Source organism: Pristis pectinata, chromosome 15 (assembly GCF_009764475.1).
Source record: "Pristis pectinata isolate sPriPec2 chromosome 15, sPriPec2.1.pri, whole genome shotgun sequence".
Lineage (NCBI taxonomy): Eukaryota > Metazoa > Chordata > Chondrichthyes > Rhinopristiformes > Pristidae > Pristis > Pristis pectinata.
Window position 1 is genome coordinate 16,350,103 of NC_067419.1, and position 21,320 is coordinate 16,371,422.

Consider the following 21,320-nt stretch of genomic DNA (forward strand, 5'->3'; position numbering starts at 1 on the left):
AGGTAAGGGAATTCAGCCAGGAGTTAGTCCCCTCTTACCTGGTTGCATTGTGGTCTCGTACAGCAATTCAAATGCACAGGAACGTAAGAAGCTTCAGAGAGTAGTGGAATCTGCCCAATACATCACAGGCACATCCTTCCCCACCATCAGTAGTATCTACAGGAGGCACTGCTTTAAGAAGACCCATCATCAAAGATCTCCACCATTTGGGCTATTGCCACCATCTTAGAGCTAACATTGGGCAGGAGGTTCAGAAGCCTGAAGTCCTACACCACTAATTCAAGAACAGCTACTTCCCTTCAACCATTTGGTTCTTGAACCAACTGGCACAACCCTAATCACTAGAGTTTAGCAACACTATGACCACTTTGATCACTTTACACTAAAATGGACTTTTTTTTTGTTCTAATTGTGTTCTTTCTTGTAAAAATTGTGTTTGAATTATGTGTTTCTTGTGAATGCTGCTTATATGATCCTATGTGCCTGTGACGCTGCTGCAAGTAAGTTTTTCATTGCACCTGTGCATGCATGTACTTGGGCATATGACAATAAACTCGACTTTGACCTAACTGCACGAATATAGGTGCCCTGATCTTTCGTCATGCAAATAGATGGCTACATTTTGTGATAGTTCAGAAGTACTTTATTGTGGAGAGATTGTTAAAGGTGTTTATAAATGCAAATTATATTTCATCCTTGTATAATAATAAAAGATATATTAGTTGGACTATGGTTAGTGTACGGTGTGCAGGTTTGGGCATTCAAGCCAAATCTTTGGTTTACCAGATAGGGTGTTTTGCAGGGAAGCATTGGGTACAAGAAGAGACTTGTAACTACTTCCATTAGAAGAAATGTTAAGATAAAACTCAAATTAAAGATTTAAAAATTTTGGAACTTTTTGATGGAGTGATGGGGGAAAGACAATTTCCTCCAGTTATAGGATGGTCTGTGTAAAATTATCACCAAAAAGGGGAAGCCAGGATAGGTGTTTTCGGTTGGTTTTACACAGAGGATTCCTGTGGATACTTTGCCACAGATGCTCGTTGCAGTAGAAACCCTTCCATTCTGTCATATAGCATAGAATGGGGCCAAATTATAAAATACCACAGATCTTTGAAAACTGGAATAAAAATAGCAACTACAGAAAATACCCAGCAAGTCAGGTGGCAGCTGTGGAGACAGAAGCTGAGTGAAACATTAACTCTGTTTTTGTCTCCACAGATGCACTTTTGTGTTTGTTACAGCAGGAGTCCATTCCACTGTGGTGATACTTTTGAAGAGCAGCCCCACTCTCCCTCTCATCTCCTATATCCTTAAATCATCTTTCTTTAAGAGAAAAATTGATTAAATCTAGGAAAAAAGAAGGATGAACAAAATCTGTTGGAGAAGAGTAAAGGTTTTACTTTAGATTGCTTTAGCAAAAAGCTGGCACAGATTTAATGGTTAACCCAAAACATTGTATCAATTCATTGGAAATTTCAAGAAGACGAAAGTAGTATTTTGCCTTTATCTTCTCTGCTCTGTGTAAAGTTTTATAAATTCAGCACCCTCCCCCGAGACTTAATGTTTAATGTTCTTTAACTTTTCTCTGAATTCTTTCCCTTTATCCTGATTTATGATCATGATGCTCTTTTCTGAGTTCTAATGGATGTGCATTGTATTTTTACTGCAGTTTTATCACCAAACAACTTCAAACTCACCTACTGATATCAATCTACTGCAAAAGGCTGCATCCCTTAGACCCCATATTTTATTATTGGGTATGAGAGAGCCAGAAACCGTACAATCAAAGATTCTGAATTCCTCTGTTGGTAACCAGTTTGCAATGTGCCTAGTGTGGCTCTTGAGCTAAATGACTGGCAGTAAATTCTCTCATCATTAATACTTAATGGGTTTGACTAGTGATATTTGAAGCTGTTTTTCCATGTGCACCAGAGTTCTTCTGTTTATTGTGAAATGAATGGCTCCCTTTTGTAGTTGGGCTCTTTGCTCCTCAACACTGCTTATGGCATTGCTTGTTTAGTGGTGACTGTGATCTCTGAGAGGTATTTGTAGAGTTGGTAAATCATACTCAGCCCTCGAAAGCTCTTGGATTCAGTAAAAGGACTCTAGAGCTGTAATAATTGTTTCTAGAACCGGAATGGTTTGCTGGTGATTGTGTTGGTGTATGTTGATTCATAATACAGGATGGATCAGCAATTTCTGGATAGCATGAAAAGAAGTAAGAGAGTGTTTTACTTTTTTATATCTCAAAAAATAGTTAAAATCTTAATGTTTAAAAGTGAGGTTTTCTGAATTAGAGGTTGTTTAGAAAGAAAGTTATATGTGCCTGTTTTCAAAAAAATCCCAAAGTGCTTTAGAATCATTTAATTACTTTTGAGGTTTTTATGGCTGTAATGTGCACAACAGGCAGCTCATACAGAAAACACAAACATACAGCAACTAATAATGACCAATCAATCTGTTTGAAACATGGTAATGCAGCAATAAGTATTTGTGAGGGAGCAGTAGATAACTTCCATACTTAGCGCTGTGGGATCTTTTGTTTACTGCCAAACGCTGGCACTTCTGACAGTGCAGCACTCCCTCTGCACTGTATGGAGCAGCAATCTAGGTTTTTGCACACAAGTCTCTGGGGTTGGACTTGAACCTGAAACCTTTTGACTGAACAAGAGTGCTCTTCAGTAAACCACAGCTAACAATACTTAGCAGTATGTAAGATTCATCATGCCATTAAAACTTTATTTGGACAAGCCATAACATTTTCAAGTAAGTTTCGTTGGAATTAGTCACAAAAGACAACAACATTGTGGTTGTCCAGGTGTTTCAGTGGTGAGTCCCTCAGCAAGATACTAATGGCACAGCTCTGGAGAACTAGGCACAAACAGCTTTCAGATCTACATGTTTATCTGCATCTTTGCAGTTGTAGGAAGTTGCTGTCTACACTTTACACCACCAATGCTGACCGCCTCACTGTTACTTTTAATCACAAAATCTGACTCAGCATTTCTGTTAAGTTTTTTTTGTCTGACCAAGATAAGGACAGTTAGTTTATTTTTTCATAACTGCCAATTGTTTTCATGCCAGTATAAATAACTATTTCCCATTCTATCAGGTCAGCATATTTTGGGTTTGTTTCTGCAGGTTTTGGGTGTTTATATTTTGCATAACAATGATTAGTTTTATGCCATGTAATTCCCAGGGATATGTCAATATAAAACGAGGGCTGGAGGGGTTTAACTTCACGCGTGTTAACCAATCGCAGTAGTACTCAATAATTCTGTGTGTGCATAATCAATAAGGATTAAAGGTGTCAATGTGTTTATTTTTCAGGCATTTGGACAGGCATATTCCAACCATCGCAAAGTTGCAGAAGATGGCGAGACCCGTGAGGAAACTCTTCTGCAAGAGTCTGCATCGAAGGAAGCATATTATCTTAGTAAGATTCTGGAGCTGCAGACAGAGTTGAAGCAAGCCAGGACCGTTGTGGTAAACGTCCAGTCTGAAAATGAACGGCTCAGTGCTGTTTCATTGGATCTAAAGGAGGTAATTATGTTGCCTTTGCTGCTCCCAGAGCAAGTGGCATGGGATCCCATATAAGTGAAATATAGGAAATCAGGATTGGTAAAGACTACAACAGTCATGTCCCTGTATAGTGTAAGTGAAATAGGCCACAAAAGTCAATACTGTCAAATTGAAGTGGCTATTGAAGCCTGGAGTGCACTGTATTCCACTCTGTTGTTTTTCTCTGAGATGACATGTGGGCACAATAGGGATTGAGTTCTATTCCAAAATGTTCTTTTGTTTCTGTCTGCTGAAAGTTCTGATCAGCACTGGGTTACAGTTGCACAAGTGTTCACAGATTTATAGTATTTTGATCAAGTGGTTATTTTTTGCAAAAATCTTCATGTAATAGTTTAGGCAACCATTTAATCACAGGATAGAAGCATAATTGAGTCTGATTGTTTCAACTGATGTCTCCACGTCTACTTCCCAGCAGAGTTGTTCAGGAGCGGGACTTGCCTTTCCTTAGTGAGGGAGCTAAAGCCAAAAGTGGTATCCCTACCACCACTAGAACACGAATATTTGAGTGAATCTGCAATCATTTAATATATATCATAATGGACACCGAGTGATACACCCAAATGCTGTTACATGGAATACTTTTTAAAAGGGCAAAATAGTCAAGATATATGTCCTGATGAATTGTTTTCTATATCTATGGATAACAAATCATTGGATCAAGGATATGACCTACATATTGGTCTATTTAAATACACTTAAATCTCATTGTAAAAACATACCAGCAGCATGGGTCTGTGGGCATTAGTTACCAAGGCAACTGTATTCAAGTTTCTGAGGCAGCTTATTTTGGAAGCTAACCATTCAAGAAAATACACAAGCCAGCCTGAGTGATAAGCTTGTTAACTCTGAGTGCAGCGGGTGGATTAATGTGGGAAGAATGATACAAGAAAGATTCAAAAATAGAGTTATTTATAATCATTATTTGACGTTTCATCCTTTACAGAAAAGGGTATGATAAGAAAATCAATGGTATGTATTTATGTGTTGGTTTCTTTCTGTAATTTCTGCCCTGAATTGTCATTGCTTTCAGTAACATTATCGAAACTATTCACCGATACATCTGAGAATGCCCTCTGAGGCATATTTGATAAAGTATTCCTTTGGTACAGTCAGTTGGAGAAACTACTCAAATTCCTCCCAACCTTTCATTTTTAAGGAAATCAAAGCCTAACCTCTTTTGATAATCCAGCAGCATTCTTTGCGGTGTCATTTTAAGGTCTATTTCCAAGAAATGTTCACAGTACACCAGGTCCAGTCTAACCAGGTCAACTTATAATAGCAGCAGAAATATTAGCCTTCTAGTTTTAAGGATAAACATTGTTATGGCCATCTTTGATTAAGGCTACTACCTTTTAGTAATCTGTGCAGATGGACACCTAAATCTCTCCACTATTCCCAGTTTTTCATCTTTTGTAAACTACTCTTTCATTTCCTCTGTGGTTGTTAATTTATGACCCCACTCTTCAGTGGAACCTGTCCGATCACTCGCTTAATCTGTCAATGTCTCTTTGTAATTTTACCATCCTAGATACAATACTTTAAATGCCACCAATAGTTGTCATTGGAAAACTTGAGTAGATGTTGTTCTATTACATTGTCCAAGTCATTCATAAATAAAGTGAATAGTTGAGACCCCATCTACAGAGCACTGGTAGTCAGTTCCTTCCATTTGGAGTATTCATATAAACTGCCCATTCTTTATTTTAGTCTTCCGAATTAATCTCCAAATGGGATATCCAAATGGGATCAACAATCAAACCAATGTTCACTCTAATCAGCCCAGATTTCTACAAGTGTTCAGCCACTGTGCCCTGAATTATGAATTCCAATATCTGGAAAAGGCATTGATTGACCAATGCGTTTTTAAGTTCCCACTTCCTCTCTTTGAGTATTGGACTTTACCTTATTTACATATTCTGGCTTTCATGTGACTCCAGGCCCACAAAGTGGTGGACTCCCAGCTGCCTCCAAAGTTCAGGAGAAACTAGGATGCCAGCATTGCCACTGACATCCACATCAGGTGAACAAATAAGGAAAAGAAACAGTCACAACCTAAAGGAAAAACCCCTGATCAGAAGGAGCTTTGGAAGATTACACTTAAAGAATCCTCTGCAGTTTCCCAATCAATGAAGCCAATCAGGCTTCACCCATTAAAAATCAGGGTGAAGCCTGATTGGTCACTTAGTGTCATTATTTTTCAAACTGTTTTCTCACTTATGTTAACTTTAGTGAGTTCCAGTTTTTAATTCATTGTCAGTTTTCCTCGAGTGTTTGTTGCATTGATGGCCTCGCAGTGTAACCTCTGACAAAAGAAGCCGAAGGGGTCGACCAACATCACTGTAACTGGGGCAGCACCCTGCAGGAGCTCACTGAAAGCCAAGTAGAAGTTGAAGAACTGGACCACTTATGACATGGCTCAAGTGTTGCCATCTTCACAACACTAAATTTGTTCTCCCATTTATTTGCAAAATCGGCATTGAAACCTGTTATTGTGAAATATATATATATGTATATGTGTGTGTGTATATATATATATATATATATATATATATATATATATATATATATATATAATATAAAAGTCACTTCATTCCTTTGAAATTTTCTGCATAGATCCATTCCCCCCACCCCCCCCCCCCCCCCCAGGCTAGACAGACATGTTTGATAAAAGCAATTTTTGCTCTTTCACAGGAGCTAAGATATTTTACATCACAAGTTGTGAGCTCTGCCAATGGTTGTGAATGCCAGTGGATATTCATCTAATTGTGCTTATTTTGGAAACTGATTCTCTACAACACTGGCACCACAACGCTTCCACTGCTTGTCTGTTGCTGACTGATTTTGGCTGCAAGTGTAGAATTAGCTAATTAAATTAGACAGCAATTACAGGAATTTCAAAGCTATCTTCTGGAAAAAGGTATTAACCTCTACATTTATTGTACCAAAAAAGTAACACATGGAAAGCCCGTAGAACACAAAGGAGAGATCTTAGACCATGTCTGGCTCTGTCTTCCTAATGAAGATAGTGAATTTATCAAAGGTGGAAGCTGCAGCTTTATTTTAATTTAGTAAATTTTGATTTTTTTTTCTACACTCTTTGTGGATAAAACAACTTAGACAACAAAGCTATGGTCTTGCTGCTTGATTCTCCTTGGAATGGTGTGTGATTGACTATGGTAACTGGAATTTTTTTTATTGTGTCCAGTAAATAGAATCACTTCCAAACTTAGCTTTTCCCCACCAAAGCCAAAATCTTCACGCACGTTTATCAGCTAAAGCATACTTCAGCTTTCCCTTATTTCCTACTTGCTCCCAGTAAGTACAATGCATTCACTTACCTGTAAGTGTAAAATCTCATACTTGCATCATCCCTGTCTAACATTTGCTCCAAGTTCTTCCTGACCTGGAAGAGCTTGATGTGATTTTGAAAGCCCTCCAAAACTACCTGAATGTGATATTGATGCTTCAATGCCTTGGAAGACCTTGATATGATCTTGAGGGCTTCCTGTACCTGACCTAGGAGAGTTTAATGCTGATGGCACGTTCCCTGGGAAAATTTAGTGTAATATTGAAGTTGCCTGACCTGGGAAAGATATGACATTGACACCTCTCAATAGCTGACTTTGGAGCCGATGTGATATTGTGGACTTGCTTTGCCTGACATGGGAGATTTGATTCTGATATGGAGGGCTCCTAATACCTGACCTGTGATAGCTTGTTATGATATTGATGTGGCCTATAACTGACCTGGAGATGTTGTTGCTGATATTGTGCACTCCCTGACCTGGCTTTCTGGTCTGGGAGTGTTTCATGTATCCCAGGAGCTCCCTACATCTGACCTATACAAGATGTGCCCATATTTGGTGGTGTTCTATTTTGCAGACTGCCACCCCTGCTATAATAAACACAAAATTCACAAACGTATAATTACCAGCCAAGGGATAAAGTTAGAAAATGGAAGTTTTCTATTAAGCATGGAATTATTTAGCAGTCATGACCTTGTATTTCCACAGAGCAGTTGATCCATTCATGTAATCCATGCCAGTCAGCAGTTAGCAGCAGGTCACCAGTTCAAACCCAGGTCACACCATCACCACTTCATTTAACTGAGTGAAAACCAGTACTGAGTGGTTTAAGTAGTGTACTATTGCTGCCGCATGCTGGAGGGTGTGATATGCTGAGCTAATTATGTCATTCTACCTCATGTATTAACACAATGGCCTAGATTTTGGGGGAGAAATAATGAAGAGGTTCTCAGCTTGTGCTTTATTAGGGAGTAAAGCAAATATAAACTTCTGGCATCCCCACCTGTGTGGTTAATTGAAAGTATTTGCAATTCTCCAGAAGTTGCACAAATTGGGATCTCAGTGAGAGACTTGGCATTGAGCTGCAGGAACATGCAGGACTTAACTACAGGGAGTCACTAAACAGGCTGCAAAACAATAGGGCTGGTGCATTTAGAAGCAAGTGTTTTTTTTTAACAATGCACTTAATTACTGTCAAACTGGAACTGAATAGTAACTTTATATTCTAAAAATCTCCTTCATATTTTAAATATTATTGGAGACTTAAAAAACAAAAAAAGTCCTTTAATTTTCCTTTCTGTTTCTTTTATTTCTCACTCTTAATTTTCTTTCCCCCTCATTTTAATTGTTAGAAATGTTTTGGCACTGTCTGATGTCCTGATTTTGGTTCTGCCTATCTAAATGAGAGTACCTTCACTCAGTAAGGAAGACACATCATTGCGTCACACAGGTTCCAGGTCCATTGTTCAGAGTGCTATGCTGTTTTGACCCTCTAATAATCACATTCCAGTACAAAAGTCCATAGAGCTGGTGCTGTTCATTCCCTACTGTCTCAAAACCTAGACATTGAATAACTGCTGATTTATTGCCCTTAAACTTGGAGTGCATGTGTTGTAATCATCACTATTTTAATATGGATGTCACTGGTAGGGCAAACCATTTATTGCAACACTGCATTGTGTGACCTTGAATAGAATTCTGCAATTTTGCATTAAAATATCTGAGGTAATGAAAAACATCATGCCTTGGTGTGACATGCTTTGGCTCCCAGTTGAGCAATGCTCTGATTTTTAAAATTTCATCTTTGTGTTCAATTCCCACACTTGCCCCAATCCTCCCTCCACCCCACCCTTCCCTCCATATCTCTGGAACTGCTTGGAGTTGTACAAACACTACCTCGCCATTGCTGCTCTTCCGCTGCCCATGTAACATCCGTCCCAAACTATCTGCACTCCTCCAATTCTGTTCTCTTGAGCATCCTTGGTTTAATTTGCTCCTCCACTGGCAGCTATTTCTCCAGCTGCTGAAGTCCAGTGCTCTGGAATTCACCACTCTAGCTGTGGTCTCTCTTTTTTTCTTCACTCTTTTAATATGTTCCCTGAAACCTATCTCTTTGAGCAAGCGTTTTTCATCTGCTTTAATGTCACATGGCTCTATGTCACATTTTGTTTGAGAACACTTCTGTGAAGGGTTTGAAATATTTTATTGTGTATAAATGCAATTTGTTGCTTGAGTAAATCTTTGCCTTTGCATGTGATGACATGGGGTGTACTTGAAATGAAGCCCCAGGTCTTGGCTTGAACAAAGAACCTTGGAGTTAATGTTCCTCAGAGATTTTCCCAATCTCCTGCCGTAATTTTGGCAGAATAACTGAGTGGTAAGACCAGCCACCTTTCCGGCAATCTCCCTAAAATTACAACAGGATATCTGAAGAACCCCCAGCTAAATTCCACTGTTCATTTTAGGTGGTCTCAAACTGGAACCAAATGAAGTCATATTGGTATCATGAACTTGCTTAATTTGGCACAATTGGTACTTTGCTGCATGGAGCTATGGGGAGTCTGGTGTGTGGAGTAGGAAAGTGTGACATTTGGTTTGGACAGAGCTGAGTGAATTTTACACTGCATCTCTCTTGTCACCTGACTCAAAGGGGTTGCTGGCGATTGTCAGTGCTCAATGATACCTCACATTCCAGCTCCAAAATCCCTCCACCTAATATCATTGTGGAAATAATCGAATAAACTACCCTTTTGAACTCCACACTATTTTAATATATAGGAGGGAGACGTGGATGAAGGTTGTAATCTGATTCAGATGGAGATCTTCATTATAGCAATCCATGACTTCTGGCGCTTATCAATGGTACAACTGTGTCAGCACTCTTGGGCTTGCTTTCTGCTTTATACCAAACAATTAAATTGGCATTTGAATTTTCAAGTGTTATTTCCCTCAGTGGTGACAGATAATGCCACACTGATGGAAAACTAGAAAATACTGGAATCACTCAGCAGGTCAGGCAGCAGCTGTGGAAAGAGAAACAGAGTTAAAGTTTCAAATCAAAGATCCTTCATCTGACCTGATGAGTGTCTCCAGCATTTTCTATTGTTATTTCAGACTTCCAGCATCTGCAGTTTTTTTTATTTTCAATGTCATTTTACACTTGGCCAGAAATTATGCCTAGGAATACATTTTTATAAACTATAAGCGTAATGTCCAAATGTACTCTACAAAGCTAATGAAACATTTTTTTTAGCAAAACTGAAAAAGGATCTATCAGAAAGACTAGGGACTAGAGGGATGCAGTTGATTAACACAAGGTGTTTATCCCATCCACATTTGTTTGAAGCCAACCCAATTTGCACTGCTCTCAGTATATGCAGCTTCCTGATAGAAAAGCATTACTTTAATTATGATTGAAAACATGTACATCAACTCATGACTTGCTTACAAGCTCCACACTTCTAACCAGCTGATTTCATGCTGAGTATAACTGTTTAGCTGCAAGATTTACAGATAAGGAGACAACTCAAAACTTTCAAACTGATATCCTTTGAAAACTGATGGAAGTAAAAATTTATTTCTGGAAACTGGCAGCATCCATTGCAATTCAAATAGTTTCAAAAATGGTAACAAGATAAAGTGAGTGTTGGTACACTATCCATCCAGTACAGTAATAATATACAGCATGTACAATTACTACAATTCAGTGTGGCAACAATATACAGGTAGTATTGGTATGGCACCTATCCAAAACAGTAACTATATAAAACCTACTTCAGTACAGTAACAATTTTCTTCTCAGTGCTCCCTCCATCTATTCTCCCATGTTATTCACAGACAGCACTGCAAAACAACTTGATGAATAGTCCATCTCTTTAAGGAAGAGAACCTGGAAATACTGAGGACATTTGAATGTTTCCTTCATGTCTATTACAGTAACAATGTACAGGGAGCACTGACGCTTGGTGAGTTCTGCCACCTCTCTTTGGGTGGTGTGACAATGGGAAATCTTGCCCAGTACTCTTTGATGAGCAATTTGTCTGTTTGGCAGACAGCTGGAGAAATATCCTCCATTTCAACATTCCTATTTCTTCCTGGTCTTTTTCCCTGAGGGAATGAATCATGTTGGAAGATCAGTCATTTTTTTATCCACACATGAGCCTGGTTGATGAGTATGGGATGATTGTAGCAATGTACAAAGGTCTCCTCCCCTGCAGATTGAGGACAGTTTATCCTTGCAGATAGTTTCGTTGATGCCTAGGGAGCCAGGCTTAGCACAGCCATTATTTAAATCTTGATTGGAAAGAATCCTCTTTTTCAGACTGGGGGAACAGAAATACTGCACTGTGCCAGTGTCTTGGCAGGGTAGGTGTGTATAGTGACATCTTTGGGGCAGTGTTACATCTATACCCACCCTCTGATGTCTGCACAATGAATAAGTGAAGTTCTGTACTTTCAGTACAAACAATAGGATTATGTATGTATATCAAAGTATCAAGAATAGATGCAAATTTGTCCACAATGCAACTAAAACTTAAATCATTGCAAATGTTTTAAAGACAGGGAGGAATCTCCAATTTCCTTCTCAGTGCTCCCTCTGTCTATTCTCCCATGTTATTCAAAGACAGCACTGCAAAACAACTTGATGAATAGTCCATCTCTTTGAGGAAGAGAACCTGGAAATGCTGAGGACATTTGAATGTTTCCTTTGTATTTATTTCAGGAGTTCTCTCCTACCCTGATAAAGATGCAGTTGCCTTTTTGGGGCCCACTTTCCTGAGTTCGGTTATAAACATCTCAGTGCTGAATCATCATGGCTAAATCTCACCTGCACCCACAAACTGCATACATAAACAGAACCAGCAACTGTGGCTGATATCTCTCTCCCTGACCCAGGTGGATTGAATCCATATATTGTCCTTGCTTCTGCCTGGTCAAAGACAACAGACTGTAAAATGAACCCAAGGATCGTTTTGAATTGTTTGGCTTAGCCAATCCTCAGCAACACATGTTGAATCATGAAGGAGCCCTCTGCTCATTTTGGATCTGAGGGAAAATGTTGGGATAGGTGACTCAGGAATTGTTGTAGGAATTGAGGGAGTGATAAGTTGTATGATGTCTGCACTTGTTCACTATGCAAAGAGATAGGACTGGTCCACAAGTTAGTCTTAAATTGGGGCAAGACTAATTTTGAAGGCATTAGAGAGGAACTTGCAAAAGTTAATTGGGAGAGGTTGTTTGCAAGTAAAGGGACATCTGACAAATGGGAGGCTTTTAAAAGTGAGATAAGGAGAGTTCTGGGCTAGCATGTTCCTGTTAGAGTGAAGGGCAAGGCTGGCAGGATTAAGGAAGCCTTGTTGACAAGGGATATGAGGCTCTGGTCAGGAAAAAGGAGGCATATGTGAGGTATAGGCAGCTGAGATCAAGCAAATCCCTTGAGCAGTATAAGGGATGTAGGAGTATACTTAAGAAGAAAATCAGGTGGACAAAAAGGGGACTTGAGATATTCTTGGCAGACAAGGTATAGGAGGATCCAAAGAGAATCTATAAGAATATTAAGAGCAAAAGGGTAACTAGGGAGAGAATAGGTCCCCATAAGGATCATTGTGGTCATCCATGTGTGGAGCCACAGGAGATGGGTGATGCCTTTGCATCGTCGATGGAGAAAGGAGAGGTTCCGGAATATTGGAGGGTTGCGGATGTTGTTCCCTTATTCAAGAGTAGGGATAGCCCAGGGAATTACAGACCAGTGAGTCTTACCTCAGTGGTTGGTAAGCTGATGGAGAAGATCCTGAGAGGCAGGATTTATGAACATTTGGAGAGGTATAATATGATTAGGAATAGTCAGCATGGCTTTGTCAAGGGCAGGTCCTGCCTTACGAGCCTGATTGAATTTTTTGAGGATGTGACTAAACACATCGATGAAGGGAGAGTAGTAGATGTAGTGTATATGGATTTCATCAAGGCGTTTGATAAGGTACCCCATGCAAGGCTTATTGAGAAAGTAAGGAGGCATGGGATCCAAGGGGACATTGCAGTGTGGATCCAGAGCTGGCTGGCCCACAGAAGGCAAAGAGTGGTTGTTGAAGGGTCGTATTCTGTGTGGAGGTCGGTGACCAGTGGTGTACCTCAGGGATCTGTACTGGGACCCTTGCTCTTTGTGATTTTTATAAACGACCTGGATGAGGAAGTGGAGGGGTGGGTTAGTAAGTTTGTGGATGGCACGAAGGTTGGGGGTGTTGTGGATGGTTTGGAGGGCTGTCAGAGGTTACAGAGGGATATAGATAGGATGCAAAGTTGGGCTGAGAAGTGGCAGATGCAGTTCAACCCAGATAAGTGTGAAGTGGTTCATTTTGGTAGGTCAAATATGGCAGAATATAGTATTAATGGTAGGACTCTTAGCAGTATGGAGGATGAGAGGGATCTTGGGGTCCGAGTCCATAGGACACTCAAAGCAGCTGCGCAGGTTGACTCTGTGGTTAAGAAGGCATATGGTGTATTGTCCTTCATCAATCGGGGAATTGAATTTAGGAGCTGAGAGGTATTGTTGCAGCTATATAGGTCCCTGGTCAGACCCCACTTGGAATACTGTGCTCAGTTCTGGTCACCTCACTACAGGAAGGATGTGGAAGCAGGTTGAGGGAACTCGGCCTTTTCTCCTTGGAGAGACGGAGGATGAGGGGGGACCTGATAGAGGTATATAAGATGATGAGAGGTATTGATCGGGTAGATAGTCAGAGGCTTTTCCCCAGGGCTGAAATGGTGGCCACAAGAGGACATAGGTTTAAGGTGCTGGGGAGTAGGTATAGAGGAGATGTCAGGGGTAAGTTTTTTACTCAGAGAGTGGTGAGTGCGTGGAATGGGCTGCCGGCAATGGTGGTGGAGGTGGATACGATAGGGTCTTTTAAGAGACTGTTGGATAGGTACATGGAGCTGAGTAAAATAGAGGGCTGTGGGTAAGCCTAGTAATTTCTAGGGTAGGGACATGTTCGGCACAGCTTTGTGGGCTGAAGGGCCTAAATTGTGCTGTAGTTTTTTTCTATGTTTCTAAATGAATACTACTACTCTGTATTTATGGTGAGAAGGTCATGGAAGCTAGGGAATTCATGGAAAAGAACAGTGATGTCCTGAAACACACTGATATTATGAAAGAAGAGATATTGGCAGTCTTGAGGCATAGAAAGGTGGATAAATCCCCAGAGCCTGACTAAGTGTACCCTAGGACATTGTGGGAAGCAATGGAAGAAATTGCCGGGTCCCTGGCAGAGATTTTTGTATCTTCCTTAGTCACAGGTGAGATACTGGAAGACTGGAGAGTGCTAGTGTTGTGCCTTTGTTTGAGAGGAGCTACAAGGACAAGTCAGGAAACTATAGGCCAGTGAGCCAAACATCAGTGGTGGGAAAGTTACTGGAGTGGATTTCGAGAGACAGGATATATCTGCATTTGGAAAGGCAAAGACTGGCTTTGTGCATGGTAAATTGTGTCTCATGAATTTAATTGAGTTTTTTGAAGAGGTAACCAAGAAGATTGATGAGGGCAGGGAGGTAGACGTAATCTACATGAACTTTAACAAGGCTTTTGACAAAATCCCAGGTGGGAGGCTAGTCCAGAAGGTTAGATAAAATGGGGTCCAGTGTGAACTAGCCAATTGGATACAAAATTGACAGTGGAAGGAGACAGAGGGTGGTAGCGGAGGTTCTTTTTCAGATTAGAGGCCTGTGTCCTGTGGTGTGTGCAGGGATCGGTGCCGGGTCTCCTGCTGCTTGTCTTGTATTTGAATGAGAATGTAGGTGGCATGATTAATAAGTTTGTGGATGACACCAACATTGGTGGTATGCTGGACAGCGAAGAGGTCTAAGGTTACACAGGATCTAAATCAAATGGAAAAGTGAGCAAAGGTATGGTAGATGAAATTTAACTCAGACAAGTGTGAAGTGATGCATTTTGGATAAGGGCAGGACATACGCAGTAAATGACAGGGCCATGGGGAGTGTTGTAGAACAGAGAGACTGAGGGTACAAGGTGGTGAAGACGGCATTGGGCATGCTTGCCTTCATTGGATGGGGCACTGAGTACAAGAGTTGGGATGTCATGTTACACCTGTGTAGGATGTTGGTGAGACCGCACATGGAATGTTGTGTCTGGTTCTGGTTGTCTTACTAAAGGAAGGACGTGATTAAGCTAGGGAGGGTGCAGGAAGGATTCACAAGGATGTTACTGGGACTGGTGGGCTTGTGTTATAAGGAGAAACTTGACAGGCTGGGACTGTTTTCCTTGGAGTGAAGGAGGCTGAGGGGTGACCTTATAGAAGTTTATAAAATCATGAGGGGCATGGATAAGGTGGATGGTCACAGGGTAGGGGTGTCTAAGGTTTAAGTGAGAAGGGAAGGATTTAAAGGGGACCTGAGAAGCAAGTTTTTCCACAGAGATGGTGGTGGATTTATGGAATGAGCTGCCAGAGGAAGTGGTAAAGGTGAGTAAAAGATATTTGCTCATGTACATGGATAGGAAAGGTTTAGAAGGATATAGGCCGTATGCAGGCAAATGGGTCTAGCTCAGGAAGGCACCTTGGTCAGCATGGAGAAGTTAGGCCAAGGGACCTGTTACTGTGCTGTATAACTCTGACTCTAACCACAAAACAGCAGGGGTCCCAGCACCAATCCCTGCAGCACACCAGTGGTCACAGGCCTCCAATCTGAAAAAAAACCTCCATTACCACACTCTGATTGTACTGGTGCAGGATAAGGAACACAATAACATGGTTTTGCCAAGCTACTAACAGGATAACAACAAAATGTCATTCTCTTCAAGCTTAAATTGACATTCCTAGCACAGAGCAGACTTGTAGCAGGATCTTTGTTGTACATTGTACTGGGAATTTAAGATTAAAGAAAGGATGGTTAGAAGCCCTGTCAGCTATCACTTGGGAATAAATACTTCGGTAAATCTTGACAGAGCAGATAATCTGCAAGTACGACTGAGTGTTGACGATGTGTTTCTATCTGTTTTATGTGTTAAGGTGCTGTGAAAATGGCCTTTGCATTCTGAAGTGCATTAACAATTGTCTTCAGCTGTTTTTTAATAAATAGAGCTGGGAACAAAGAACATGTTTGAGGGGAAGATGCACTAGAATCCTGAAACGCAGGAGAACAGACACCTGTAAGACTTGTAGAGCCAGAGTAGGTTATAAAGATGGCAGCGGATGGGGTAGGATCAGTGGATGTGATGTTATTGAACTTTCAGAAGGCTTTTGACAAGGTCCCATGTAAGAGATTAGTGTGCAAGATTAAAGCATGTGGGATTGGGGGCAATGTACTGACATGGAGAGAGAACTGGTTGGCTGATAGGAAATGAATAAAAATAAACAAGTCCCTTTTGGAGTGGCAGACAGTGACTAGTTGGGTATTGCAGGGTTCAGTTATGTGCGATATCTATTAATGAATTAGGTGGGGGGATTAAATGTAATATCTCCAAGTTTTTAGATGACACAAGACTGTTTGGGAATGTGAGCTGTGAGGAGGATGCAGAAAGGCTCCGATGTGATTTGAACAGGTTGAGGGAGTGGGCAAATAATGTGAGAAAATGTGAGGCAATCCACTTTGTGGTTAAAACCAGAAGGCAGGTTATTACCTGAATGGCGGGAGATTGGGAAAGGAGGTTCAATGAGATCTGTACATCAGTTGATGAAAGTAAGCATGCTGACGCAGCAGGCACTTAAGAAGGTAAATGGTATATTAACCATCATAGTGAGAAGATTTAAGGAAGGGAGCAGGGACGTCTTCCCGCAATTGTGCAGGAATTTGATGAGAACTTACTATGAATATTGTGTGCAGTTTCTCTCTTTTTATCCGAGGAAGAATGTTCTTGGTATGGAGGGAGCACAGTGAAGTTTCACTGGACTGATTCCTGGGATGGCAGGACTGATGTACAAAGAGTTGGGACAATGTGGTTTATATTCAATAGTGTTTAGAAGAATGAGAGGGGACTTCATTAAAACTTATGAAATCCTGTCAGAACTGGAAAGATTAGATGTGGGAAGTATGTCCCTCATGGTAGAGAAGTCCAGGGCTAAGGGTCACCTCAGTCTGAGAATATGGGGTATGCCACTCAGGACTGAGGTGAGGAGAAAGAGTGGTGAACCTGTGGAATTCTCTACCACAGAAGGCCGTTGAGACCAAACCATTAAGTATATTTAATAAAAGAGTTAGAGACTTCTTCTGGCTCAAGGGATCAAGGGATGTGGAGAGAAAACAGGAACAGGGTACTGAATTTGGATCAGAAATGATCACACCGAATGGTAGAGAAGGCTCGAAGGCCCGATTGGCCTACTCCTATCTTCTATATTTCTATAGGGAGGAGCGATGCCTGGAAGGACTTGAGAACAAGAATGAGAATTTTAAAATCATAACATTGCTTAACTGGAGTACAAGTCAGCAGACAAAGGGTGGTAGGTGATCACTACTTTGTGTAAACTAGGGATCATGTGGCAAGGTTTTGGATGAGCTATTTTATGGAGGGTGAGATGAGAGGTTAGCCAGGAATGTACTGGAGCTATCAGACCTAGGGGTAAGAAAGGCTTGGTGGATGAGGGTTTCAGCAGCAGCTGAGCTGAGGCAGAGGTGGTGTTGGCCATGTTCGGGAGAAGGAAGTAGACAGTTTTAGTGATGGTTGGTAACACTTTGGTCAAGTGTGACATCTGTTGCCAGATAAAGTGAGGTGTCGGGTAGTGGTAGGGTCAAGGAGGTGTTGGTAAGGAGGTACGGATGGACACTAAAGGTTGGCACTTCATTAGAGGGCAAGAGAAACAGTTTCCAGTGTCTTTTCAAGGATATTCCCATCAGACTTAGTAACCTGCTACAAGAAGAGGTTTGTCAAGAATTATTTTGTTCCCTGGTCTCCACAACATTTCCCAATTCCGCTTTAATTTTCTCACCTCCAGCTTTGAATTCTGTAATGTCTTCCTTGCAAAGCTCCCATCTCCTACTGTCCATATACACCAATAATTTCTCAACCTACATCCTGGCCTGCTCATTACCAAGAGAGCTGAGTAGCTCAGCAGGTTCTGTGTTGGAGAGTTTGGGTTTTGTGATTTGTAGAACTAGCAGAGGTTCAAAAATTTATCCCTATAGGTAACGATGTGAAGACAAGCACAGCATACTGATCTGACAGTGTACTCTATGCTCACGGTATAATTTCATCCAGGGAATGTGCTAATAGAAATCAGAAATAGCTGATGCAGCACCATGCACCTTGCCTGTTGTAATATGTCTTTACACGTATGACTGACCAAGAAATGATGCAAGTAACACTAAAGATGTTGGGTTTAGTGAGACCGCTGATAAAGATGAACCTAAAAGAGTGCAACCCCTGTACCTCCCTCCCCATCTTCACCACCTCTAAGCCACACAAAACAAATGCAACACTTAACTGTATTGTAAGGAAATTGATGTCAATGCAGCTTTTTTGAGCCTCAGGTCAGGAATAGAGAAACATCTATCAGTGTAATTTAGACTGGAATGTGATATGTTGTCACTGCTTCTAAAATCAAAGCACTGTTTTCTTTTGTGGAAGAATAACATGTCTCCGTGCAGAAATGAAGACAGTACAGAAGTTGTTTCACTGCTGCAGTTTGTTGTGACGTTTACTGTAAGCATCTGCACAGAGTCAAACCAGAAATTAAAGCTGAATTTGAAGAAATGATTTAGCTATTCATGGTGGCAATATATTGGATATTGACTGGACTCCGCTTTAAGGAACATTAGATTCACAGTAATAGTCTTATTTGTTTTCTCATAATTTTTAAGGAATTTGCTGTAACTGGTCAATAATTCATTAATTCTTACACTGATGTATTGCTGGAGCATTGTTGATTCAGATAAATGTCTGGGACACACTGCAGCGATGTGGTGGGATTGAACTGCTGCTTGTAACTTCACTTTCAAATTTAATGGGTTGATTTAAAAGTTGAGAGATCAATCAGGGCATTACATTTCTGCAGTCATTACAAACACTACATGGGGTTTTTGAAAGAGGTTTTTAGAATACGATATTTCTGGCTGTTCTAGTACAGAACTCCATCAATAACATAAGGTGGATGCACCTTTGAATGCTACTGGCAATGTAGATATGCCAAAAGATTTTTGTTTTTCAACAATCTTGGTCCGTTTCTCAATAGCCCTAAGCCCTTCCTGGCAGCCCAGACATGATGTCAAACTTGGGTGAAGGTGTAGAGTGTCTACAGTCCTTCATGGCTTGGGACCTGACAGCCCAGTGTTTCACCACCCTGCAGCAGTTCAGACTCATTATCCAATTTTGCCTCTGAGATATGAGACTCCTGGGTTACATATTGATTTTTAATTTTCAGTTTCTGTCTTACCTCCTTTATCCCGAAGAGTGTTATAGTTTATGTAAATAACGATGCTACTTTTATTAACCACAGCACGATAGCCAACATTGCAATGGACTTGACAATTATTAACACAAGAGTTGAATCTCCTCTAATACAATGATGGACGATTGCAAGCATGGCCCATGTGTTTGTATAATTAAAACAGAAAGTGCTGGAAATACTCAGCAGGTCAAGCAGCATATGTGGGGAAAGAAACAAGAGTTAACATTTCAAGTCAATGACCTTTCATCAGAATTGTGAGAAGTTAGAAAACAAGCATGCTTCAGGTTGCAGAGAAAGGTAGAACCAGTGGGTGGTAAAGTGGTGGGCAGCTTGGAGTACAAGGGCACATGGGGCAGCAGAGGACAGCAGTGCTACCTGTGACTGTGGGAGTTTCCTCTGGGTGCTCTGGTTTCCTCTCTCAATGCTAGAGATGTGCTAGTGGGCTGCTGTAAATTGCCCTCAGTGTAAGTAGGTGGCAAGAGAATTGGGGGAAATTGATGAGGCTGCAAGAGGAAAAAGGAGGATTTGGGTAAGTGGATGCCTGCTGGTTGGCACAGAAGCAGTGGGCCAAAGGGCCTGTTTCTGTGCTGTATGACTCTGTGTGCGGTGATCTTTAATGGGCCCTGTGCAGACGTTCTTTCTGTAATTTTATGTATATTTCTGAAGATGAATAGCCCCTTACTGTGTGCTTGAGTTTGTTTGCTTTCCTTTTGAATTTTTTTTTGCAGTCCCTTTTTTATTCTAGCAAAGCACTTTTTGCTTTATCCTTCAATACCCATACATCTTAGCTGCTCTTGGCTCTATTCCCAGTTTTTCCAGGATCCCTATGTCTACTTTCTTTTTTTTGATTTAACCACTATGTATAACTGCTTTCAAAAGCTGGAATTTTGTTGCATTCTTTTTTCAGAGCTACTTTTAAAATAGCCTCATGTCTGTGAAGCTGTAGCACGTTTGTGCACTGTTGAGCTTCTGAGGTATGATGCTCCAGGCTTTTGCATAATCCATCTGTCAAATGAGGAGTTGAGTGGATATTCCTTTTGGTGTCATTGCTCTAATAACAGTGCCTGCCAGGCTGAAGGCTGTTACACAAACACTCTGTCTGCTATGCTTAGCACTAGATCAGCATTGATCTGGTCGCAGAAAGAACTTGCACTCCAGAAATTTCACTGACCTGAAACATTAACTCCATTTCTTTCCCCACAGATGCCTCCAGACCTGCTGAGTATTTCCACGTCATTATTTGTTTCCTTTCCAAGTACATTTGGTGGGCGACATAGCTGAAAGCATTGTTGGTCAGTACTCGTGATCTGGCAGACTTCACATGTCTGTATGTGAACAATGAACCAGTTCAGATCCCGATAAAGGAACCTTGTGATTCAGAAAAGACACAAAGGTTGCTGGTGTGGGAAATAGAAATATCACACAGATCCAGCAGGGAGAGCTGTTCAGAAGTTGCATAAACAAAATATTGATGAAGAGAAAGAAGGTGGCCAATCGACATCCGATCCAAGCTTAATTTAACATGACACGCAGAAAGCAGAAAATGTTGCTTCCCACGCAAAAGAATGTATAAAGTATGTCAACTTCAAAAAAAGCCCATTTACCAAATTGATTTTGAATAAATTCTACAGCCCACCTCCTATTGTGCTCACCCTGGGTATCTGATCTGCACTGTACTGTAAGATTTGGGTTGTGTTGTGCTGTGTCCTGTTCCTGGTTTGGCACTGTGGGCCTCTTCTTCATGAGTAGCCAGTGTCTTAGTCCAACTAATCAAGAGATGACAAAAATCCAAAGTGATACACAGGCTCTTTTGAAATGAATTCCAGGAGGTGATTGGTTGAAGACATCTTTTGCTTCATACCTCGCATTGGTATCTGGAAAAGTATAGTGCAGTTCCTTTAGAAGCATTCTTACACATACGGAAAGAAATGCAAGCCCAATGGATTCATTATACAGTAAGCTATTCTTGTTGGAGTGAATTGATGAAGTAATGAAGTGGCCTTCAAGAGCAGCCCCTTAGATTTGCTAATGAGTGGGA

The 21,320-nt window shown here is 40.9% G+C and overlaps 1 protein-coding gene across 2 annotated transcripts in view; it reads left to right on the forward strand.

The window, feature by feature from the left end:
- Positions 1-21,320, forward strand: part of bicd1a (bicaudal D homolog 1a) — a 189,981-nt gene that overhangs the window by 74,843 nt on the left and 93,818 nt on the right. For both annotated transcript variants that reach the window (XM_052030198.1, XM_052030199.1), the window contains exon 2: positions 3,334-3,546. In XM_052030198.1, coding sequence (XP_051886158.1) covers positions 3,334-3,546 — 213 coding nt within the window. The remainder of the gene's footprint in view (positions 1-3,333; positions 3,547-21,320) is intronic.